Source organism: Mrakia frigida, assembly GCF_051309035.1.
Source record: "Mrakia frigida strain ATCC 22029 unplaced genomic scaffold BDY24scaffold_20, whole genome shotgun sequence".
Taxonomy (NCBI): Eukaryota; Fungi; Basidiomycota; class Tremellomycetes; order Cystofilobasidiales; family Mrakiaceae; genus Mrakia; species Mrakia frigida.
This window is the reverse complement of record NW_027481261.1, coordinates 612,706-636,021: the sequence shown is the minus strand read 5'-3', so window position 1 is coordinate 636,021 and position 23,316 is coordinate 612,706. Positions and strand designations below refer to the sequence as shown.

The window sequence follows — 23,316 nt, the reverse complement described above, 5'->3', positions numbered from 1 at the left end:
TCTCCCTTGTTCGTCACACCTCTTTCTCACGCGGTTCGTGAGCTCTCCTTCAACTTCCACCTCCCCTCCCTCCCCCTCTCAATCCCCCTTTCTCCCCCTTCTCTACCATGGCTGATACACTTGTAAGCTACTGCCTCGTTCCCTTTCGAGAAACGAGAGAAACGAGAGGAAGAGAAGCGACTGACACGTTGTCGTTTCCCATCTCCGTTCCCTCCTCCTTCCCTTCCCTTCCTCCCTCGTTCGTTTGCTCGCTCGTTTTGGATTGTTTCGTTGTGTTCTTGGTTGAGGGTGGATTAGTCTGAAGGTAAGTGTCCTCTCTCTCTCTCTCTTCTCCAGGCGTTGTTACGAAGGAAGAAGAAGGAATCGAAAGCTGACCTCCGCCGCTCCTTCTCCTTCTCGTTCCCTTTTTGTACAGAGCAAATCTCTGGTCCGTCTCTCTCTTGTAACTTGCTCAGGGTTCCAAAGAGCTGATATCGATTCTGTCTCGTTCGGGATTCAACAGAGTTCAAAGAGGCTTTCTCCCTCTTCGACAAGGGTGAGTTCAACTCCTTCGAGAGAGACGGAGAGCGAGAGGGCAAGATGAGAGAGAGGGCTTGATGGCAAAGACGAAAGAGGGACGAAACGTGGTGTGTCTCTCGAGAGGAGAGAAGAGGACACAAGAACGAGACAGAGGGCTTGAGCGAACCAGAGTCGAGCTCCTTCCCTTCCCTTCCTCCTTCCTCCGCCAGCACCCTCCCTCCCTCGTCCCTCCACCCTCGTTTTCGAGTGTATACTGACTTCCCTATGCTCTTGTACCGTGTGCAGATGGAGACGGTACCATCACGACCAAGGAGCTCGGAACCGTCATGCGATCGTTGGGCCAGAACCCTACAGAGGCGGAGCTCACGGATATGGTCAACGAGGTCAGTCCATTCTCTCTTTTCTTCACGTTTAGTTCTTATGGGGATTAGAAGAGAAGAGTCCGGAGACAAGATCGAGCTGACTTTGTTGACGTTGTTGTTGTTTGTAGGTCGACGCTGATGGAAACGGCAAGATCGATTTCGCTGTTGGTCCCCTTTCCTCCCTCTCCTTACCCATCTCCCCTCTCTCCCTTCTCTCTCCCCCCCTTTCGCCACACCATCCAACTCACCTGCTAACGCTCTTCGTTCGTCGTGTCGCAGGAATTCCTCACCATGATGTCCCGCAAGATGCGAGACGTCGATTCCGAGGAGGAGATCAAGGAGGCTTTCAAGGTGTTCGATAAGGACGGGAACGGATTCATCTCGGCGGCTGAGTTGAGGTGAGTAGCACAGGGAGATGGCTGTACGAGGTGGAGAGGTTGGAGATGATGGGTGGGTCGGTGGGAGGGTGGGGAAGGAGGGAGATCGAATGAGAGACGAGCCGAGAGAGACGAGAGCTGACCTTCTCCCTCCCCTTCCCTCTTTCCCTACCTCTTCCTCTCCCTCGCACGATAAACTAGACACGTCATGACCAACCTCGGTTCGTCCCTCTTCTCACCTCCTCCCTTCTGCTCGTCTCGTCCCACCGACTAACACCTCTCCTCTCCCCCTTCCCCTTCCTCCCTCCCCTCCTTCGCTCGTCGACAGGAGAGAAACTCACCCAGTCCGAAGTGGACGAGATGATCCGAGAGGCCGACGTCGACGGGGATGGTCAGATCAACTACGCTGTGAGTTTTCAAACGTCACCTTTCCCGTCCCTTCTTTCTTTCCTTCCTCCCTCCATCTCTCTACCCCACCACCGACTCAAGCCGCCCCAACCTACTTCGATCGGGCTCCTCCGTCCTTCGACCCGATATTCTCCTGTCGACTTCCATTCCGTTGAGCTGTTCAAGCGAGTGAAGACGAACCGAATCTGACCACCTTCCTTCCTCCTTCTTTCGTTCCTTTCAACCCTCGCACACAGGAATTCGTCAAGATGATGATGGCTTAAACACGCAACAAACTCACGAACGCACGGACGGACGCACGAGAGACGACCTCTTCTTTTCTTGGAACGGAGGACTCGAGGAGGAGATGAGGAGGGAGAGGAGAGGGGGTTGGGATCTGGCTGATGGATGAGGCTTTGACGAAGGAACGAAGAAGGAGAGAGAGAGAAAGAGAGAGAGAGTGATGATGGTGAGAGGGAGAGTTGGGAAAGGACGAGGGGAGCGGGGGAAGAGACGAGAGGAGTGAGATGCGGGATGGGAAGGGTGGGGAGCCGGGACGCGTCGAGGTACGCTTTCTTCCCTGACATTCGCTCGCTTCGAACACCTGTCCTAGGCTGATTATGTTTACGTTTTATTTCTATTCTCCTTGGCCCGTCCTCACCCCTTTCGTCTCCCTGCTGGCTGAACTGCTTCTTCCCTCTCTCTCCCTTTCCTCGACGCGTCTCATGAGGATGGAAGGTTGAGGGACTCGGCGAAGGATCAGTAGGAGGTGTAGGACAACTTTGGTAGCTTTGATGAGGGACGCCACATTGCGGTCATTTGAGCGACGATGCGAGGGGAGGAAGAGGAAGGGTCGAAGTTGGAAGTTCGTCAGGTAGCTGGTTTTGCTTCGTCTTCTTTCCATTTCGTACACCCGCGGGCATACCAGTTTATTTGTCTAGTTTCGTGTGGTGGAAGGGGAGGACTCAGAGCGTTACGTCGACCGGATAGAGAGAGAGAGAGAGAGGAGGGGAGGGAGGGAGGCCTCATCGACGCCAAACTCCCAACCAAGCTCATCCTTCGAATCTGTCGCTTCCTCGTCGATACGGAAACCGACGTAGGGATCAAACTCGCTTCGGTCTGTCGCAGATGGAAGCGGAGGTCTTCCTCAACGATCCGAGGACTTGGAAACGACTTCGACTCGTCGGAAACGAAGGACGACATTGGGCTCGAGTTCCAGCCAAGATCGAAGCCTTCCTGGAACGATCCAGGGGGAGCTTGACAGAGCTCCTCTTCGACGGACTTCTTCCTCATGAAGCACTCGTTCAGTGCGGGATCCATTCGCTTTTGGAGGACGGAGCAGGGACGCGTCGAGGAACGAACCCAATCACCATCGAGACCCTCAACATTCGAAACGTCCCTTATCTCGATCTACAACCCTTCAACTTCCTCGGATCCGCATGCATCATCAAGAACCTAGTCCTTACCAAGGTCTCCCTTGACCAGCGAGACCAACGTCCCTCGCTTTGCGCGTTCCCCAAGCTTCTTCACGACTTCGAGGCCCTCACCATCAACTCCGGGAGCTGGATCACCTTCATCCCAGTCACAGGAGACCCGGGTTTCAAACTCTCACTCCCCAAGCTCAAAAGCATCGTCCTCCACAGCTCCGTCCCTCGCTTCGGTTCGAGCTCCAACCTCTCGGTCGCGTCGTCGACATTCGAACGACTGGATCTCGTCGGACCTTCGGACTCCTACCTTCCCCTTCTCTTCCCCAACGGATATCAACCTCTTTTCCTCTCGACACCCTCCTCGTCGGCTTCCAACCTCACCTACCTTCGAATCTCCCTCGCTCGAATGAAACCTCGAATCTCGGAAACCGACTTCCTCGACCACCTCACCCACTTCCCTTCCCTCACTCACCTCCTCCTTCCGGCTTCGGACCTCTCGGACACTACCATCCAAGCTCTCACTTGCCGTCGATCAGGAGGATCGATCGATCTTTGTCCCAACCTGGAAGTCTTCGACGTATGGAACTCGAGGAGAGTCACGGGGGGAACCGTTCGAGGGATGATCAGGTCGAGGATACGAAAGGATGGGGGTACTGAGAAGCAGGGGAACGGAGGAGACGGTACAGGCGCGAAGCTCCTCGCTGTGAGAGTTGATGGGTGTGCTCTTTATCCGTGTGGAGCGAAATGGAGGAGTGGGTGGAGGGAGGAAGAGAAGAGGGTGTTGGAAAGTGTTTGGAGGGACTTTGTTTGAGGAGTGGGAGGATGGTGATTAGAGGATAGAAGTTTGCCTGTATGGTCAGAAGGATAGTACGCTTTGCTACACGTTTACATCGCTTGTTAAAGTTAGGAAGCATGAGAAGGAAGAACGACAAGGAGCTTGACGCGTGTTGGTTGAGCTGAACTTTCTTTCTTTCATTTTGCTCCCTTCCCCCGCTTTATGACTGCCTCAGACCACTATCACATCTCGAAGATATTCGCGCACCTGTTGATTTGATGCGGGGTTGCATGAGTGTCAGTTGAAAGGCCAAGCTTCCCGAGATGCTTTCGAAAGACGCGTCGCATTTGCTCTCGCCTGTCAGCTCTCTCTCCGAGAAGCACTTTCCGTATGATATCTCAACGTAGCAAATCCATCGAGTCGACGCATACCCGTCGAACCAACCCCTCTCGCCAAGGCATCAGCGAAGGCACACGCAGAGGACACGACGAGAGGCTGAAGAGCAATTTGGTCAAAGCTGGGTCTCCGAGTCGGAGTACTGCCGACGGAGTGGAGAGGAGAGAAAAAGGTGTTAGAGGGGGTTTCAAAAGAGATGGAGAGCGTTAAAATTCGTTTCAGTGAGCCAACAAAGCGAAGGAAAAGACAAACCGGAAGGTTGACGGAAGGCGTCGGCTCACAAGGTCTCGAAGAACCAGATCGTTGCAAAATCTGAGAAGTGAAAGCCACGAGAAAGAGTGAACGTGGGATGAGCTCTTTGACTGTCAACTGGAGGAGAGAACGAAACCAAAGAGGGCAACAAACTCACCATTCTCCTCAACGCGTCGAAAAAGCATCGGCCCTCGACCACTGTCTCAGCCCTACGTCTCCGGCGAGAGAAGAGAATCCCAGCGCCCCTAATAACGCTACATAAGCTGTGCGTCGTCCAGCAGCGAGGTAAGCGACACATCCAGCGCATCCGAGGAGTCCAACCGAGACGAGTCCTGCTCGGCCTTCAACGCGAAGACGTCGTCTGAAGGTGTGTAGCTTCTGAGACAAAGGTGAGGAGAAACATAAAAAGTAAGAAGGTAATTTACAGATGCGTGAGATTGAAGGGCTCACCTCGTCTTTCTCGTAGGTTCCGACAATCGAGACCCCGACGTCGTGGAAAACGACCTTCGACAAATCGGCTTTGGGGCTTCGAGTGATAGCGAGTTCAATGAGATCCTCTCCGTCCAGCCCCTGAATTCCGTAGATTCCGACCTCTCCTAGGTCTCCGATGTTCGAGGGAATCCGAAGAGGGTAGATTCCGGACTTGAGGACGGGGATGGAAATGTAGATCTCCTCGTCCTCCTCGGTCTCGAGAGTAGACCTCATCGTCGCTGCTCTTGCAAGAAGCTGTTCGAAGCTGTAAACAACCAAGAAGACAGATGCATCAGCAATGACGGTCTCGGAGGAGGGGGGTTGGAAAAGGAAACGAGTCAGAAAAGACGACGCGTCGAAAGTTGAACTCACTCGGTGAAGATTTCGATGCTAAGGTCTCGCTCTGAAACCAACCTCCTCAGCTGAGACGCGATGACACCACCGTCATCTGTCAAAATCAGTAAGCTTGAAGTCAGCATCGTCGTCTTCCAAAAGAAGAAGATGGGAGCGACGTACAGAAAACCAACACCTCCCCTTTCAGTCCCTTCTCCCTCTTCACTCCTTCCAGATATTCCACCAGCCAAACCGCCAACCCTCCAGCCCTGTTTACATCCAAACTCTCCATCAAAACCTCATACCTCCTCAACCTCAACCCCTCCTTCCCCCTCTGCCCTCTCTCCCTCTCCAATCCTTCCCGCCTCCTCTCCCTCTTCCCCCTCCTAAACATCTCTACAATCCTCTGAATCCCATGCACACTTCCTAGCACCCCAAGGAGAATCGTAACTCCAGCTGTCGTCCTGAGAAGGAGGGCAAGGGAGATTCCGATCTTTTGAGCGACGAGGGAGAGAGGTTGGATTTCGGAGGGAGGGATGGCGGCGATCAGTTCGGAGAAGGGGATGGATTGAAGGAGTTCTAGGAAAGGGATGGTGGAGAGTATTTCGGAGAGGGATTCGCCTGACATGATGGTACGAGAGGAGGGAGATGATGGGCGTTCGAGGACAGACGAGACGTCCAATTTGAACTTGACCTCCCGCAAACAAGCACGACGGCGACTCCGCTTGGAAAAACACGTGAGCGAAACCTGAAGGTATCCTGCAACGAGCTGCTTTTGTCGTCGTGTAGTAAGGTGTAGTCGCAAGCAAGATTGCTCGTCAAGGACTCCAGGAGCAACGACGCGTCGATGCTGATCCGTTCGACCCGTCGACGCCCCTTTCCTTCTCTCGGCACCGCACTCTCTCTCTCTTCGTCCCCCGCTCGACGAAGAAACGCTGAAGAGTACATACAATCTTCTCGAAAGACGAACTGGAGACCCACCCTCAGATCTCGACCAACCGGACTCAAACCAAACCTCCATCTCGTTCCCTCTTCGTCCTCTCCTCTCTCCTCCTCCTCGCGGCCCTCCCTCCATCGATCAATCAGCGGTGTAGTCTGTGAAACAAAGCATAGGCAAGCAACAAATCAGCTTTCTCGATCATAACTCCGTCTCTTCTTCCAGGACGATCTCAGCGAGGAAGGTTGAGCTCACAGTAGTACTCATCAACCAACGGCAGATAATCTCCCAACACTCCACCCATCATCCCTATCAAAGGGATCTTGGACGTCTTCCTCGCTACAGCTTCGAGGGTGGGTCTGAAACGAACGCAAACAAGTCAAAAACGAACGTTGGCTCAAGCTCGACGCGCCTCCCTCCTTCCTCTTCCTCCTACGTCCGTCGTACTCACTTGGTGATCCCCTCCCAAACTGCACCTCTGAACAGGAACGCTCCCATCGCTCTCGATCGCCTCGCTCGTTCCTCTCGTTCGACGGTGGTGAAGGTGGGCGTTGGCGAGGGAGGAGGAGGGAAGGGTGCGAGTGGGTTGGCTGCGTGAGTGGGTTTGGGAGGGAGAGGGTTGAGGAGTTGGCGGGAAAGGAGTTGGGACTGTACGCAAAAGAAGAAGGAAAGCTGGTCAGGGCGGGAAGAAGGAAGGGAGGGAAAAAAGGGAGAGAGGCGGGTGGGACGAACGAGGAAAGAGATCAAGACGGGGAGCGTCGGCGAGGAGGATTTGAGCATGAGGACTGATGAAGCGAGAGGTGTTAAAGGTCAGTTTATGTTCTCCTTCGTGCTTCAGGCCCAAGGATACTGAGACTCACCGTAGATCAACCCTCTAGCAGCCCAAAGACTCTCTCCCATCACCTCCCTCCCTGACCTGAGCGGTCTCACCAACTCCTTTCCGGGCGTCAAGCTCCCAACGAACAAGGTCTTCGGAAGGAGAATCTCTCCCACTGGATCCTTGGAGATGATGACGGGCGGAGGAGCGGCAGTTGATGGCGAGGTCGAGGGAGGAGGGAGGAGGATGGAAGGGTCGAAGGTTGATTGAGGAAGAGGTGGGTGGATGAGTGGTCGACGGGTGAGGACTAGGAGGATGAGACGGAGGAGAGTTCTAAGAGAAAAGTGGACGAGAAAGAGGGGATATCAGCTATTGGGAGAACCGCAAAAAAGAGCGACCGTCAGCTCTGGACTGACTTGACCCCTTCCACGCCAACCAACCACTTCCACCTCCTGTTCCTTCTCTTCAAAGCATCTTCAGGACTCGCACCCTTCCCAGCTCCTCTGAGCGCAAACATCTCTCCTAAAAGTTGAACATGGCCCAAGACGACGAGAGCTCTCGCCGCGTATCGATAAAGGGGCGAATCTCTGGACCAGGCTCGAGTGTAGCGTTCGTGAGGGGAGGGAGGAGGAAGCTGAGGTCTTTGGGAGAGAGGGAGGGTGGAGAGGTGCGTGTTGAGGAGGGAGGTGTGGATCGAGGAGAGGAGCGAGAGGAGGGAGTGGACTGTCGAAGAAAAGAGGGAGGAGGAGGAGGAAGGCGTGAGCTCGGTGCGAGGAACGAGAGCAGCGGGCATCCATGGGAGAGCGTATGAGGGTGGGAGCAAGTCTAGAAGTGGGATGTATGCGCTCTAGGAGCTCGATGTACATCTTTGACAGAATCCCTGAGAGTCGTGGTCGCGTTCAACGTTAGAGATGAGCTCGAGCTGACTCGTCTCCCTCCTCTCCCTCCCTTCTCCCAGCAACCCATCCACCCCAGCAGCACCCTCTCTTCCACAGCGCACATACAGACACACTCCCCGAAACCGTTCTTTCTACTAACCTCCTTCACTAGCGATCTCTGCTCCTTCGAACCTTCCGGGCAGAAGGTAGGTCGCGCTCCGAATCGCACTCTCCACGCTTGAAACCGTAGAGGCGTTGTGGATCAGGAACTTGGAGTAGGCTGAGATGAGAGTGTGCGTAGGGAGAGGAGGAAGAGGAGGTGGTGGTGGTGAAGAGGGATCCATATCGGGCGAAGGGGATGGTGGTTTGGAGGAGAAAGAGAGAGGGAGGAAGGAAGGAGGTGAGGTCGGCTATCGAGAAGAGCGGAGTCACGGGCTTGGGAGGGAGAGTATAGAGATTTGGAGGGTGAAGATTTTCGAGGGGAAAGAAGGTGAGAAGACAGAGGATGAGGAAGGAGTTGGGGGGGTGAGCTTCGTTGTTTTCGCCTTCGATCTCCTTTGCGTTTGGGAGATTTACCTTGATCATACGTTCGACGATCCCCCCAGTTGAGATGAAACCCCATCGAAGAGTGAAGACCATGATGCGGGGGGGGGGGTGAAAGAAAAAGTTTGAAGGATTGACTTTTGGGAGGAAGACGTGAGCTCGACGCGTTTCGTTTCGTACCCTTTGCTCCTCGCCTTCCACTGAAGCTAATGTCTTCTCGGTACGTTTTGGGTCCGTATCCTTCTTAATTCTCGTGCCCAGTTCCCAAAAACCCTTGAGATTGATGCGAACCAAAACAGAGACTCGGGCATCGTCGCGTCTTCCCTCTCTCCCTCGCTCCTCCTCCCTTCAGCCTCACCTTCCTTCCTCTGCAGTTCTCGGACCCGAAACTTCTCGAATGAGAATCTCCCTATATCCCGCCGTACGTAGATGTGTATACTTCCTCTTCGCAAAAAAAGGCTACAGTCATGACCCAACCACCTCGAATAAAATAAATAAAAACACCCAGCTCGTTGGTCTTTTGCTTCCTCCCCTCCCTCCTCCCTTCTTTCTGCCTCAACCCACGACCTCGCTCCCAAACCCCACCTACCCTACCCTCCCCCCCTCTCCCCCTCTCCTCTCCCCTCCACAAAATGTTCCGATCCGTCGTCCGCAAAACTTCTCCTCTGATGAGCATGAGCAAGGCTGCTGCTTTCCGACCCGCTGTTGGAGCCGTTCCTCGTTTGGGTCAGTCCTTTCGTCTTGCTCGCTCTAGAGACCGGTGCGAGGTCGGATAGGGGAACCCTGGGAGAGTCGAAGAGTGGATATAGAAGGATGGCAGCATGGTGGAAGCGAGAGAGAAGAACGAGAGCAAAGGAGCTTGAGCTGATTGGGAGGAGAGAATCGGGAAGGGACGACGTTGTCTCTCCTTCCTCGTCCCTTCTCCTCGCTCTCTTCTCCTCAATCGAGCTCAACCTCTCTCGATAGAGCTTTGAGGAGATCTGTAGCAGGCGCCTTCGTCGTCCACGCACTTCAGTACCGAGGAGACGAAGGAAGGGGCGACGTTCACGCTCGCCTCGTCCTCTCCTCTCCTCCTTCCTCGTCTTCTTGATTCTTCCGTCGGGTCTGGTCCGACCTTCCCGCTTCTCAACTCCCTCAGCGACTAGCACTCGCCCATCCCTCTGCCAGCCCAGAGACGATATAGCTCGTGGCTCGAGAGGGACAAGGTCAACGCTGGGTTTGCTGGCTGTCTGGGAGCTTGGAGCGAACGAACGAAGAGGGATTCCAGATCTCGCGCCCTTCCGTCTCTGCCCTTCTTTCTCTCCTGCCACACCTCGTCTTCTTCTCGTATCTCCTCGGAGTTCATTGTATGCACCTCGCTGACCTTCGTGCTTCTTTACTCTGACAGGTCTCCGATTCTCCTCCCACGAGGCCGAGTCCTACGACGAGTTCAACGACCGATACCAGCTCTTCTTCGACCAGGCTCCTGATCTCTTCGAGCTTCAGGTTAGTCCTTCTTCTTCTTTGCTGCTGCTGGATTTGGGATTCGGAGGTGGGATGGAGCTGGACGGAGGTGGGAGAGGAGTAGGAGAAGAGCGAAGGGAGAGCTCAGGTTGGAAGGGAGGGAAGGAAGGGAAGGAAGTGAGGTCAAGACCGAGGAGAACAAACACCCTCCCTGCTGTCGAAACTCAACGGGGCTCTCCATATCATATCATCGTCCCTCCTGGCATCAACCTCCCATCGTCCACACTGTTCCGTCCAAATCCTCAACCCTCAACGCCGTCCACTGACTCCTTCCCTTCCTTCCCTTTCCTTCCCTCCAAACAGCGAGGAATGAACAACTGCTTCGCTTACGATCTCGTCCCCACTGTTGAGGTCATCGAGTCCATGATCCGAGCCGCCCGAAGATTCGACGACTTCCCCACCGCCGTCCGAGCCATCGAGGCCGTCGGATTCAAGGTCGAGAAGAGGTCCCAGTACGAGGCTTACGTCGAGGCTTTGAGCCCTCTTATGACCGAGTTGGGTGAGTTCTTCTTCGCTGCCTCGTGGTGCTGAATGTGTCGGGGAGCGAAGAGAAGACTAGAGGGGGGACGGGCAGGATGCTGGGAGGAGAACGGAACAGGGAAGGAAGGAGAGAGAGAAACGCGAGCTGACCCGACTTTCCCTTCCTTCCCTCTTCTGCCTTGTTCCCTTTCGTATCCAACAGGTCTTCTCACCCAGGAGGACATGTTCGGAAACTCTTGGGAGTCCCACGTGTAAAACCGCGTCCTCGTGTTGGGGTTTCGGTTCTTGGTTTCGGGAGTTTGGGTAAGTTCAGCTCTTCCTCTCTCGTCCAGTTTCGAAGGCCGAAAAGCACGAGGCTCACCCTTTCGCTCGTCTTTCCATCTTCGGTTCTGCAGGAGGAAGAGGTAGTAACATATAAAGGCTTGTCGATGGGCGATTCGAAGACACAAGAGTCGAGAAGTGCGCGGGGGCAGGGAGGGACGAGGAATGGCGATCTGATGATCTGTTTCTACTTTGGTTTGTTCGAGAGGTCTGCGAGGTGGAGAGTGTCCTTTTGAGGATGCTGAGGCGATGATCAGGGACGAGAGAAGCAGAATCGAGCTCGAGAGCGACCACGACGTGCCGGTCGATCTGTCTTCTCCCTTTCTTCAGCTCAGCTCAACGTTTCCTCCTCTAGTCTCAACGTCTGAGAGAAACTACTTTGTCAAAACAGCAACTCAGTTTTGCCTTCAATCACAGAAAAACAACATCCCACCACTTTCCCGTCCGAAACGTCATCCGATTCCGATTCCTTGCCCTCAGTCCCCTCCCTTCTCCCCTCTTTCTCTTCCTTCCTTCTACTCAACGTTCACCATCGCTCCCAACTCAACTTTCCTTCAAGCCATGACTACCGAAATCAAAGACTGTTGCATCTCTGGAAGTGAGTCTCACTCAAGCGTCTCTCTCTGGCGAACAGATCGAATCGCATCGTGATCGAGAGCTCACCTTCCTCCTCTCCTTCCTTCGCATCTCAGCTCTTCACTCCGGCATTCCCACCGGATTAACTTCAACGCTTCACGGCCTACCAACCTACATCGCTTCACCTGAAGGAGGCAATAAGGAGAAGACGGTCGTTTGGGTTTCGTGAGTCTCAGAAACCGAAAGGAACGAAGGAGATGGACTCGAGCTGACCTCGAGTTGTGCTTCGAAGGGACATCTTCGGTTGGGAATTGGTCAACACGAGATTGGTAGCTGATGAGTGGGCGAAACAAGGGTGGTATGTTTTGTTGCCGGATGTGCTGGGAGGGAGTGTAGTGCCACATGAGTTGTTGGTGAGTCCGAGTCCAGGAGAGGGAGAGGAGAGAGAGGGGTTTGGAGAGGGAAGGAAGGGAGAGCTGATTTTTTCCTTGATTCGGTTGAAATGGAAACGATGTTGTAGAATGCTATCGTACCCAACTTGCGAGAGCAAGAGAGTCAGACTGTGGTTGAGAAGGCGTGAGTCTACACGTTCGCCTCTCGCTCTCCCTTCTTTTCCTCTCCTGTTTTATCGCTCGATCGTTCATTTGCGCTGACTCTATTCCGCTCGGTCTTCAACTTTTATAGGGCCAACACCGTCAAAGCAACAGCCTCCTACGGCCCTTGGTCCATCGCTCACAGAGACGCCGTCACGGTTCCCATCGTTCGAGGGTTCATCGAGGCGGTCAAGAAGGACGAAGGGGTCAAGAAGTTGGTGGCTGTTGGGACTTGCTTCGGTGGGAGGTGAGTACCTTATCATTTGGGATGGAAAGAAAAGGGAGTGGAAACGGTGGGCGGTGGGAGGGAGGGAGGGAGTGCCGAAAGAACGCGTCGCGTCTCGATTCGACGATCGCTGACTCGTCGTTCACTTCTTGGTTTGTGAAGACATGCGATCCTTGCTGGAGGAGAGGGATCCGTTCTGGAGTGAGTTCGATGCCCTTCGCTTCGAGTGATGGTTCGGAATAGACGAGTTCGAGCTGACCCTTTCCTTTTCGTCCTCAGCGCCGTCGTTGCCTACCATCCTGTTCGTCTCCTTCCCTCGTTCCGAAACAGAGATCCAGAGCTTATTTCTGTTCTCTTTACTCTCTCCGTTATCATCCAGGCCGGTCTCACCCTTCCAGACGAGCTCACCGCTCTCACCGTTCCCACTCTCATCGCCGTCGGAGATGTTCGTCTCTTTCTTCTTCTCTCTGTCTGTCTGCTCCGAATGCTGACCTCGATCTTTTCTTCTTCCTCGGCTGTGCAGAAAGACGCCTTCATGTCGACCTCTCAAATCGACGAAGCCATCAAGATCTTTAACGAGCGAAAGGAGAAGAACGCGTCCAAGGGATTGGAGATCAAGGTTTACCCTAATGTACGTCTTTCTTTTCCCCGACTCGACCCACGTTTCTCCTCTTTCTCTTCCTTCACTCCCTCCCTCTCACCTCGGCGTTCGAAGAGAGCTTCAGATGGACTCGACGTCGATGCTGACTCCTGTTTCCCTTCGTTCTCGTTCTCGTTCGAACCACATCCAGGCCGTTCATGGATTCGCAGTTCGAGGAGATCAGACCGTCGAGGAGGAGAGGAAGCAGAAGGAGGAGGGATTCAAGGATGCGATCAACTTCCTTTCGAGGGTGCTCGGTTGATGCTCTCGACTTCACGGTCGCGCCGGTTTCTAGGTTTCGTTATCCTTTCCTTTCGTTCTTACTCTTTCATGACTTTCTTGGGATTTCGGTGTTGAGGATCTCAGTGTGCGTTCCCGTGAATTTCGAGAACGAATCGAAAAATGTGAGATCGACAACGACGAGAAGCGAGACGACCCTCCCTCTCCTCTCTCCTCTCTCCTCCTCCCTCCCTCCTTCTATGCCTCCCTCCCCTCCCTCAAATCCATACTCAGCACGTAACCCCGACCTACGAACCAGAACAACCCAAAACAACAAAACAAAATCAACCCCTAACAAAAGGAGGTAGGCCAGGATCCACAGAGCGGATCAACTGAATTTCTCAATGAAGTGTGAAGTTGGTGTGAGCGACTGGCCTGACGTTGCTGCTCAAAAGTGATGGGAAGAGTGGTGCAACTCTAAGAAAAGGAGGAAAGGAGCGAGGGAGAAGGGGGTCGACTTTTGGAAGGGGAGTCGCCACCACTGGAGTTGACTTTTCTTTTCGCTTTGTTTTTTGTGCGCTCTTTCCTTGAGAAAGCTCTGACCTAAACGAAGGATCTTCGTTCGAGAGATCTTCCGACTCAAGATTCTTGTAGTGACTGCTGCCTGAGAATCGTCGTCCCATCTGCCGCCCGTTTTCGATTCGTCTCTGCCCCCCCTCTCTTCCTCGAACACCAGATCTTGGAAGCGCAGACTCGGAAAGGTCTAACTCTATGACAGATTCATCAGGGTATATTCAAAAGCTCGAGATGCGCAGAAAAGATGCAAAAAGAAAACACGACGGCAAACACACGAAATCTAAACCCTCTTCCTCTACTCGCTAACCACCTTATCCCCCACCTTCACCACCACCCCATCCGCGCCCGTCAACCCTTTCCTCTCCTTCTCCGCCTCGGCCACTCCTCTCTCCTCGAAAAGCGTCTTCCTCTCGTCCATAAGATCGGAGGTCCAATTCTGGACGGCAGGGTGACGAATGTGAGGGATGGAACCGGTGTAGAACGTTGGGAAGTGGAGGTTGGGATGTCCTGAGGGAGATGAAAGAAGGAGGGGGGTAAGGGAAGGGAGGGGAGAGAGGGGGAGGAGGAGGTTTAGTGGACGCGTCGCGATGGGTGAGGGGACGGAGGGAGAAAAACGAAAGCATTGGCTCGGGTTGGGTTCGTAAGAGAGGGTGAAGGTGCTGGGAGAGTGACTCACTTCGTTCGTACTCAACAGTCTGAAGGCAGAGTTCCAGACGATCGAGATCCTTGACGAACTTGGCTTCTGGGGTTTGACCTGCTTCGTACTCCTGTAAAGCGAGAGTGAAAAAGAGAGAGCGATGTTAGTAAAGAAGGAAGGGAAGCGTAACGACGCGAGAGGAAAGGATAAGGGTGGGAGAGAGAAAGAGGAAGGACACGAGGACGAACGTTCCACAACTCTCGAATCCTCTCAGCGGCCTCTCCTCCTCCGAGCATCTCTTCCAGGAAGGAAGTCATGGCAACCTGAACGAGAAGAGCGAGAAGCAAAAATGGAAGGTCGGTTAGATCTCGGAGGCGAGAGAAGAAGAGCGAAGAGGGAGGCAACGAACCTCCTCGAGACGATGCTTCTCCTTCTTCGAGACTCCGTCGACGGGGGTGATGTCTCCGACGCTGTGAGAAGAGCTACATGTCAGTGTCGGGAAGAGAGCGGAGTAGGAAAGAGAGCTTGGGACGTACTGAGCTTCAGCGAGATCGTGACTGAGGAGGGAAACAAAAACGAACAGGAGGAGACCGTGAGCTCGAGCTCAGAACCTCGCCCGTCTCTGAACAAGAAGACCAAACGACTCACACCACGGCCATCTAACGAAACCAAACAACAGCATCAAAAGGAATTAATCAGCTCAGCTCTCGATCCTCTAACCTCCTCCTCAGCGCAACGAAACGAAAGCTCGCCACTCACCATCACGCACTTCCCAACGTCCAACGGAGGAGCTGCAGAGTCCTTGTTGGGCACACACAGAGCGAGAACAGCCATTCGGTACATGTGGTCGGCTATTGATTCAGGTTCGGGGACCTGAAGGAGAGGCAACGAGCAAGGTCAGCTTCGAGGGAGGGCGAGGTCGAAGGAGGTTGAAGTTGGGCGTCGAGGAGGGAGCGCGGAGCTTTCGAAGGGATTTCGAGCGAGGTACCTTACTCTGCCGTTGCGGGAGTAGATAGAGCTTAGATCAGTGTTCCCGTCTTCTCCGAGCAAGCGTAAGGTCCAAAGCGAGATGAGTGAGAGAAGGAAGAGTCCTCGTTGGTTCGTTCGAGCTCGAGCTCAACTCCTCCTTCTCCTTCCTTTCGCTTCGTTCGCTCCGTCGCGAAGCTTTTGGAGAGAAAAGACGTGAGAAGGAGACAGAGGGAATACTCACCCCTTCCCTGACCCATCCTCCTCTCTTCTGAGTCTGTTCATCGAGAAAATAAAGCGCAAAAACAACAACGCAAAGGTCAGCTCAGCTCCTTCTTTCCTCCCTTCCTTCTTTCTCCTCGGTCGCTCGTCATAGACTCACCTTCAGCTTCTCCAGCACATGGAAAAAAGCTAATCGATCCTGAGCTGCATTTCCTGTAGACCTAAGCTCCCCAGTTCAACCCCAAGCGAAGAAAAAATGAGCTTCAAACGTCTCTCTCCTCCTTCGCTCCTTCCTTCGCTCCGTCGGGAGAAAAGACGCACTTGTAAGTCGGCCCAGGAGCAGGGTAGGAGCTCGTCGTGGCCGAGTCGGCGGTGATGGGAGGAGTGAGGGTTCCGTTCATTTCGGGCTTGATTCTTCTAGAAGATCGTTGATGGGGGAGAAGGGGAAGGAAGGAAAGCTCAAACGCGTTCGAGTCTCCTTCGAAAAACAACAGCCGAGAGAAAACAAACCGGTTCTCCCTAACGACCACCTGCTTTCACTCTACGCTCTGTTAAGATGTCCTCTACTACTCAGGAAGCAAGGAACAAAGCTACTGCTGAAACTATAGACTGTGAGTCTTCTCTCTCTTTCTTTCGCGGTCAAACTTCAACGAAGCTGACCTCCTCTCGCTCCTTCTCCTCCCGCCGCCCGAACCCAGCCCTCTACGCCATCTCCCAACTGCTCAACACAGGTCTGGATCGAACCGCGCTTATGTCTTGCGTGGCTATGATCGAAGGAGGAGCGAACCCGGAGGCTTTGGCGGTGAGTCTGTCTCCTCTCAACTCTCCTTGCGAAGCTTCCTTCGAGCTTCGTTCTCGCTCGTTCAGAGAAAAGTGCATATGCTGACCTACCTGGCTCCTTCGAACTTGTATTACTCTACTTCCAGGCTGTAGTGAAAGAGCTCAAGGCGGAAGCTGTTGCTACTACTTCGACGACGAAGAGGATCTGAGAACGACGTGTGGGAGAGAGGGAGCGAGGATGGGAGGGAGAAGACACGACTTTACGACTGATCTGGATGACCTACTTGGATTTTGGATGGGTGGGATGGGGTGACGGGCATTCTGGTGTTTGGAGAGAGAGAGATAGTGAGAGTTGCGCTGGGTTGTAGAGAGAGGGAGGAGGGGAGAGAGAAGGAGGGGAGGGAAGGAGGGTTCATGATGAGCTCGACGCTGGCTCGTCTCTTCTTCTTCGAAAGGTCTCGTTGGCTTCTAGAGTTGGAAAATCTACCTTTTCTTGAGATGGGAAGCAGCATGCGAAGGCTGAAGCTCTACCGAACGAGAAATAAAATATTCCTGAAAAGGTAAATAGTCCGCCCTTGACGTTTGACCCCGACGCGTCGATCCCTTCCCTCCCAAACGTCGACCTCACTTCCCTCTCCCTCTTGTCCTTCCCTCCCCTCCTTCTCTTCTCATGAGATGAGTGAATCCCCTCTGACCCCTCTATCAGAATCTACTCCTTCCACTCCTCCTCCTCAGGATCAAGATCAACTCCCACCAACCACAACAGCGGCAGCAACGACGACGACAACACCGCACGTCCTCGTTCCAAGCTCGTCTTCTCCTCTCTCCTCGGCTTCGTCTTCGCAGAAGGAGCGAGGTGGCGAGGAGTCGGATGATGAAGCAGAGGAGGAGGAGGCTGCTATAGTAGTGGAGAACGAGGAGGAGGTGCTGGAGGAGCCGAAGGGAGGGCAGGGAGGACAGGTCGTGCGGGAGGAGGAGGACGAGGGAGGGAAGGCAGTTGGCTCTCGTACGTCTCGTTTCTTCTTTAGTAGCATATATGCGCTCTCGAAGAAGCATATATGCTCTCCCGCCTTACTAAAAGTTGACCTTTTCTTCTCCGCTGTTTCTCTCTCTCTTTGCGATCCAGCTCGTCCCTGTCCGTCACCTTCCTCGAGCTCCCACGTTGGTCTCCTTCCAATTACTCAGCAGGACGAGGATCTCGTCGCTCATGAGTTGGAAATCGAGTTCAAGAAGGCCGTGGAGGAGCCTATAGTCGATCATGAGATGGAGGTGGTGGAAGAACCAGTAGGTGAGTCCTAGGGAAGGAGAAGGGAGGAGGAAAGTCACCTTCGATTCCGAGCTCACCCTTTCCCTTCCTTCGTCCCTTTCGTTATCTCAGCAGTCCCAGATCCGAAAGCTCTGCCCACCTCATCATCCTCAGCAGAAGCTCAGCCTCAACCCTCTCCACCTCCTCGATCAACTTCGCCTCATCCACTCCTCCCACCACCACCTCCTCCTCCTCCTCCTCCAACCACCAACGCCGTCGCTTCCTCCTCCAAACTCGTCCCTTCTCCTCCGCGTCCTCCTCTCTCACGTATCTCCCAAGCGCGACCATCCCGAGGTCCCTTCGACGATCTCCTAGACGGTATCGACCTCGACGACGACCCTTTCGGAATGGACGACGACGGTCTCGATCCCTCCATGGACCTCGACGACGACGATGATGCCATCCTTCCTTCCTCCCAACCCGACGAACGACCAGCTGCTCTTCTCCTTCCATCCGACCTATCACCATCACTACACGACGCTCAGCACCAACCCTCTTCGCCTCCTTCAGACTTCATGTCCATGGGGTTCACGACTGGAGGAGACAAGAAGGCTGCTGTGAAACCGGTGGGAGAGGACGCGCTGAGGAGGGCTAGGGAGTTGATGGAGGAGAAGGATGGGGAGGATGGGGAGGGAGAGGGAAGGGAAGAGACGCTGTCGAGTAAGAGGAGGAGGTTGAACACTCCCGCGACGATGGGATCGACGACGACGAGTGCGAGAGCTGGTGGGGGTGGGAGTGGGGGTGGTGCAGAGAAGAGGCTTCCTCCGCCTGTGTTTGGACTGGCTGCTCCTGTGGCTAGGATGGCGAATGGGACGAGAGAGGACGATCAAGGTTAGTAAAGCCTCCGGTGTGGAAGAAGTCTCGTCGCATTCGAGCACCCGTTGACGCGTCTCCTCTTCTCCTTCGTCGTTGTTTCGCACCCAGACCCCTTCTCCCACCGTCCCTCGCGTCCAACAAGTCGAACCTCTTCTCCAGCTCCTCCTCCACCAGCCTTCGAAGGATTCAAAACGGCAGGAGGCAAAGGCTTCAAACCTCCTTCTCGAGCAGCCCTCATCGCCGCAGCCAAACTCCTCGAGGAGGACTTCGACGCCATCATGGGAGGAGAATCGGAAGAGATCTTCGCTCCTGTGGGATTTGCTTCGGCTTCGTCTACTCTCCTTCCTCCACCTCCTCCTCCACCACCACCAGCAGCAGCTCCTCCGAGTCGAATGGACTCCCCAGCTCCAGCTCCAGCACCAACTCCAACGACGAACGGCGCTCGCACTCCCTTCTCGGTCGTTCAAGGAGAGAACGGAGAACGAGTGGATACCCCTACTCGTCCATCGTCGAAGGCAGGAGCAGAGAAACCAGGATTTGCTTCGGCCATCTCGATAGTTCGGCCTCTCCTCCCTCCTCCCACAACGACAACCGCTTTCCAACCCATCCGACCCATGATTCAACACAACGCTACTACCTCCTCCTCGACACCCCTCCGTCCAGCAGCTTTCCGAGCTCCAGCCTCCATCGTTCGACCCGTTCCAACTCCCTTCCGGCCTCCTCCTCCAACGTCGACCAACGCCATCGCGTCTTCCTCCACCCCCCTTCGAGCACCCATCTACCCACCACGTCACTCGACTCCCGCTGGTTCATCCAACGTACCTACTTCCACTCCCGTCACGCTTCGTCGAGTTGGGATTGGACTGGGGATGACTCCTCGAACGAAGGGGAAGGGAGGAGCGGCGAAACGACCTGCGTTTTCGACGCCGTTCAAGAAGGGACATGAGAATGGAGTGGGAACGCTGTTTAGCGTGAATGGGAAGGGGAAGGAGAGGGATATACCTGGGACGGCGAGTGCGGTGAAAGGGAAGGGGAAGAGGGTGGACAAAGAGTATAGGAAGGTGTTTGATCTGACGCGTGAGTTGGGCTCGACTCTTGTTTCATTTCCTTTCCTCGTCTTCTCTCGAGCTGATCCGTTTCTTCTCGGTTATTTTGATTATACACAGCTCCGGAAGGACGACGCTCGATGGCGACCACCTACCTTCGACCAGAGTTCTACTCTCCTCAAGAACTTCGAGACATGGACATGTGCGTCGTCTCCCTTCCTTCCCCTTTCTCCCTCCCTTCCTCTTCCCGCTCTCGCTGACCTAGCCTTGCTCTTGTTCGATACCTTCAGCCCCGAAGAGATCTGGGAGATCAACTCCTCCAACGCCGCCTACTACTCCTTCTGCGACACAACCGACCGAACTCGAAACCTCGACCACTCCATCGCTCTCGTCGAACTCACCGCCGCTGGATGCGAGGGCTTGACGCCGGCTTGGGTGGAGAACCATTGGGCTTTGGTGCTTTGGAAGTTGGCGTGTCTGGTGAGGAGTAAGCCGTCGTTCTTCCAGGAGGAGAAGTTTAGTTGGGAGGAGATGTTGAAGCAGTTGAAGTACAGGTGCGCTTTCGTTTCGTTTCTTTCTTCTCTCCTTCTCGTTGCTCGTTCTTCCTTCGCAGACTCGGCTCTTACCCGTTCGTGTTTCTCATTTAGATACGAACGAGAACACAACCAAGGTCATCGCTCTGCCATCCAACGAATCCAAGAACAAGACTCGCCCGCTTCCCTCTCGATGGTCCTCTGCGTCTCTTCGATCCAGTGGCTCAAGGCTCCCGTTCCCGACGTCGGTGCTAGGGACGCTCCTCCAGCTGGAACAATGCTCGCTGCGATGGAACTCACGGATGGATGGTACCGGATCAAGGCGACGTCCGACACGGTTCTGTCGAGTGCGGTGACGAGAGGGAAGTTGAGAGTTGGTTGCAAGATCGGCCTTTCGGGTGTTCGAGTGAGTCCCTCCCTTTCGCTTCCTCAAGATCGATCAATGAGAAGACCCCAAGTTGACTCATCCCTCTTTTCTCATGTTCTCCTTTCGTTCGAAAGCTCGACGCCAAAGAAGGAGGAACTCCCGTCCTCAAAGCTCTCGACTCCTCCTCCCTCACCCTCACAGCCAACACCACCTCCCTCCTCCCTTGGGACACCAAACTCGGCTTCCACCCTCGCCCCTTTATTGCCTGTCTCTCCAGTCTCTCGGCCGAAGGAGGTCTCGTCCCCGTCATGGACATCGTCGTCGAGAAGTGCTTCCCACTCGCTTTCGTCGATGGATACGACGCCAAGCCTGGAGATACGGCGCCGAGACCGGTTCAGATCTCGAGATCGGAGGCGGATGAGATGAAGGAGGTTGAGAAGTGGGAGGTGAGTTTGGTTTCGTGGGGAGTTTAGAGGTTGTGAGGGGAGAGGAGCCGAAGACGCGTCGACTGACTCGATCTTTCCTTTTCGGTTGGAATCAACAGAGAACCAACAACCTCGAACGTCGGAAGATCCACTCGGAGATCGAGAAGAAGATGGAGGCGTTCTTGACGTTGACGGAACGAGTCGAACGAGCTGCTGGGAGGGCGAAGTCGGAGAACTCTGGTTCGTTCCCCTCGTCTTGCTCTCTTCTTCGGCTCTCTTTATAGCTCTATCCTTCTCTATCTCCTCGTTTCAGTTGCTGACGAACTCAACTTTCGTTTCGCAGCCGCCGACTCCTCGGAAGACATCTACTGGGATCTCGACGACGCCGAGGACAAGACCGCCTTCCTCAAGAACCTCGACGCCTCCGTCCTGCCTGGTCTCGCAAGGTTCATGAAGCAGAAGTACATCGAGGATGGGAACACAATGCAGCAGCAGATTGAGGATGAAATCTCTGTGAGTCTTCTTCGTCCCTCCCTCCCTCTCCTTCAGCGACGCAGAGCGAAGCTGACCTCGGTTTCGTTTTCTTTTGGCTCAGAATCGCTGCCCACCACGAAACGTCCGCTCGATGCGAGTCGTCCGGATCCGAGACTTCAAGACTTCCAAACCTGCGATTCGAACGGCTCAACTTACATTCTGGGATGCTGCTGATCAAGGGGAGGACGGTGGTTTGGTGGAGGGCAAGAGGTATCTCGTGAGTCTCTCCCTTTCCTTCCGTCCTCAATTTCCCTCTTCCTCTCGTATCCTTCGAGTCCACTGACTCCGTCGTTTTCTCGTCGCTTCTCCCAGGTTACGAACCTGATGCCCAGTCAGCGAGGCTCGTGGGCGATGGGAGGTCAGTCGGGCGAGATCTACTTGAGCTCGAGGAGGGATTCGAAGTGGCAGCAGATGAACTAGTTTGAAGACGGTGGATGGATGGGGCTGCGAGGAAACGATATTTACACGATAGTCTTGCTTTTAATGATGTTTCCGTCTCCTACTTTCGTCGCCTTGTGTTGCAAGAAGGCTCGACGCGTCGAGAGACGAGGACGCGTCTGACGGCAGCTCGACCGGGAAAACTTCCTTAGGAATAGATGGTTCAGGCTGTTCGGAGTCTCGTACTGCCAAAGCGAAGCATGCAACGACCTCTAGAACCCAAAGAAAGGAGCCGCTCATGTGAGCTCGTGCTCGCGGTTGCCTCCCGTCCTCTACCTCTTGAAGTAGGGATACTCGAGATACCTGAGAGGTGAATAAAGGATTTCGGTAAGTACGGCACTTATGTTAGCGGAGTTAGGGAACAAGAGAAGAGCTGGGTCAGCGAGATTGAAGGGGACGATACGATGAGAAGAGATCTCACGCTAGCTCGAATCCGAGGTCACCTCCGTATTCTCCGAACAGAGCTTCGATGGGACCGATGTACCGAGTCTGAGAAGAACGACTTTCCAGCTCGAGTGTGATCACCGAAAGAGAGAAAGGAAGGAGGCGAACTTCCGCCATCCCAACAACAGCACCTCCCACTCCACAACAGCATGCAAAGATCCCAGTTGCACCGAAAGGGAGCCTAGTGATTGAGTCGCATGCGCTGAGATTGCTCCCTCCGGAGATGACGTGTTTCCTGAAAATGAAAAACTGTTCCGAAACGGACGAGGACGAATTTCAGTGGTGACGCGTCGAGGAAGACGAGGGAGTACTGAACTCACTTCCTCTACTACCACTACGATGAAGAAGGCCGTCCAGTATCCTAAGATGCTTACTAGGAGAAGCGGAATAATAATAAGATGACGTTAGGAAGGCGAAGGGCGAGAAGGGAGCGGGAGAGACGGGTCGCGTCAACCTCACAGAAGCTGAATTGAAACGAGTTTGGAGTGCGATCAGTGAAAACGCGTCCTGAAAAAGGATAGTGCTCGAGACAGGAAAGACTTTTGGAGCTCACTTGCTGAGGATCGAGCCTGTCGAGTGAGGTGGGAACGAGACGTGCGAGTCAGGGTTGAGCTTCCCTTCGAAGTTCGAAGGAGAAGTGCTCACTGAAACGCTCCCTTCCGACCATTCCGGTAACAGCTGAGAGAAGAGAGGGGGGGGAGGGGCTACGGAGACGCTTCAGGCAATCAGAAATCTCGTTTTCAATGGGGATCGTTTGAGGACGGGTGAGCTGAGAAAAAAAGACTCCGAAAGAGCGAGCAGGAAAAGACGACGATGGCTGTCGGACTGCATCGAGAGCTGTAGAGACGAGGAGGTGGTTTGTCGGCCAGTGCTGAGAGAACGAAGAAGAGAGACAGAGGAGAAGCTGGACGTGGAAGGCATCCTGCCTTGCTTCGCGACTTGCCTTCCCAACCCCGGTCCTTCCTCGGTTAAATTTTGCACCAAATCGAACAATGTGAGATCGACGAAACGTCGGGAAGAGATGTGAGGTATGCTTTGTACAATAAACGAAATTTCCCTCGACGCGAGCGGAGACCAAGATTAGAAAACAAAAAAAGGGATTTCCTCCACCCTCAGCCTCCCTCGCTCCATCACGATCTCTTCAACTGGGCCCTCGCTCTTCCTCCACTCTCCAAACAAGCTGCACGGATCTCC

At 54.3% G+C, this 23,316-nt stretch overlaps 9 protein-coding genes across 9 annotated transcripts; 6 read left to right on the top strand and 3 right to left on the bottom strand.

Annotated features, from left to right (window-relative positions):
* Nucleotides 1-498: 498 nt before the first annotated feature.
* On the top strand, nt 499-1,929 carry CMD1 (calmodulin; the record flags this gene model as incomplete). The annotated part of the gene is made up of 7 exons (XM_076637455.1): nt 499-535; nt 805-902; nt 1,010-1,045; nt 1,161-1,279; nt 1,460-1,479; nt 1,587-1,666; nt 1,903-1,929. Coding segments are annotated over 7 exons (417 nt in total), but the record flags the coding sequence as incomplete, so codon positions are not given.
* A 663-nt stretch (nt 1,930-2,592) lies between these two features.
* On the top strand, nt 2,593-4,102 carry BDY24DRAFT_393240 (uncharacterized protein). The gene has a single exon (XM_076641022.1). The coding sequence runs from the start codon at nt 2,774-2,776 to the stop codon at nt 3,881-3,883; it is 1,110 nt and encodes a 369-aa protein (XP_076495683.1). The 5' UTR covers nt 2,593-2,773; the 3' UTR covers nt 3,884-4,102.
* Nucleotides 4,103-4,358: 256 nt separating this feature from the next.
* BDY24DRAFT_416291 (uncharacterized protein) lies at nt 4,359-5,927 on the bottom strand (the record flags this gene model as incomplete). Its single annotated transcript, XM_076643568.1, has 6 exons — nt 4,359-4,385; nt 4,525-4,555; nt 4,695-4,873; nt 4,946-5,231; nt 5,339-5,414; nt 5,483-5,927. The coding sequence occupies 6 exons, from the start codon at nt 5,925-5,927 to the stop codon at nt 4,359-4,361; spliced, it is 1,044 nt and encodes a 347-aa protein (XP_076495682.1).
* An 80-nt stretch (nt 5,928-6,007) lies between these two features.
* Nucleotides 6,008-8,342, bottom strand: BDY24DRAFT_393238 (peroxisomal membrane protein PEX16). The gene is made up of 7 exons (XM_076641021.1): nt 8,092-8,342; nt 7,470-7,776; nt 7,097-7,386; nt 6,969-7,021; nt 6,688-6,884; nt 6,492-6,595; nt 6,008-6,394 (listed from the first exon to the last, which is right to left on the bottom strand). The coding sequence occupies exons 1-7, from the start codon at nt 8,273-8,275 to the stop codon at nt 6,378-6,380; spliced, it is 1,152 nt and encodes a 383-aa protein (XP_076495681.1). The 5' UTR covers nt 8,276-8,342; the 3' UTR covers nt 6,008-6,377.
* A 668-nt stretch (nt 8,343-9,010) lies between these two features.
* Nucleotides 9,011-10,974, top strand: BDY24DRAFT_393235 (COX5A-domain-containing protein). Its single transcript, XM_076641020.1, has 4 exons — nt 9,011-9,200; nt 9,862-9,959; nt 10,281-10,760; nt 10,853-10,974. Exons 1-3 carry the CDS (start codon nt 9,107-9,109, stop codon nt 10,506-10,508), a joined length of 420 nt encoding a protein of 139 aa, XP_076495680.1. The 5' UTR covers nt 9,011-9,106; the 3' UTR covers nt 10,509-10,760; nt 10,853-10,974.
* Nucleotides 10,975-11,233: 259 nt separating this feature from the next.
* On the top strand, nt 11,234-13,163 carry BDY24DRAFT_393229 (dienelactone hydrolase family protein). The gene is made up of 10 exons (XM_076641019.1): nt 11,234-11,376; nt 11,471-11,579; nt 11,647-11,767; nt 11,875-11,930; nt 12,039-12,194; nt 12,336-12,374; nt 12,453-12,474; nt 12,553-12,618; nt 12,697-12,804; nt 12,965-13,163. Exons 1-10 carry the CDS (start codon nt 11,340-11,342, stop codon nt 13,073-13,075), a joined length of 825 nt encoding a protein of 274 aa, XP_076495679.1. The 5' UTR covers nt 11,234-11,339; the 3' UTR covers nt 13,076-13,163.
* Nucleotides 13,164-13,708: 545 nt separating this feature from the next.
* BDY24DRAFT_393212 (HD domain-containing protein) lies at nt 13,709-15,892 on the bottom strand. The gene is made up of 10 exons (XM_076641018.1): nt 15,755-15,892; nt 15,594-15,654; nt 15,456-15,488; nt 15,005-15,118; nt 14,894-14,904; nt 14,782-14,802; nt 14,655-14,715; nt 14,494-14,568; nt 14,285-14,375; nt 13,709-14,115 (listed from the first exon to the last, which is right to left on the bottom strand). Exons 1-10 carry the CDS (start codon nt 15,832-15,834, stop codon nt 13,904-13,906), a joined length of 759 nt encoding a protein of 252 aa, XP_076495678.1. The 5' UTR covers nt 15,835-15,892; the 3' UTR covers nt 13,709-13,903.
* A 97-nt stretch (nt 15,893-15,989) lies between these two features.
* BDY24DRAFT_332851 (mitotic-spindle organizing protein 1) lies at nt 15,990-16,271 on the top strand (the record flags this gene model as incomplete). The annotated part of the gene is made up of 2 exons (XM_076637139.1): nt 15,990-16,044; nt 16,132-16,271. Coding segments are annotated over 2 exons (195 nt in total), but the record flags the coding sequence as incomplete, so codon positions are not given.
* A 3,312-nt stretch (nt 16,272-19,583) lies between these two features.
* Nucleotides 19,584-21,742, top strand: BDY24DRAFT_393197 (BRCA2, oligonucleotide/oligosaccharide-binding, domain 1-domain-containing protein; the record flags this gene model as incomplete). The annotated part of the gene is made up of 7 exons (XM_076641017.1): nt 19,584-19,935; nt 20,029-20,320; nt 20,416-20,727; nt 20,826-20,946; nt 21,050-21,219; nt 21,302-21,457; nt 21,553-21,742. Coding segments are annotated over exons 1-7 (1,177 nt in total), but the record flags the coding sequence as incomplete, so codon positions are not given.
* Nucleotides 21,743-23,316: the final 1,574 nt, after the last annotated feature.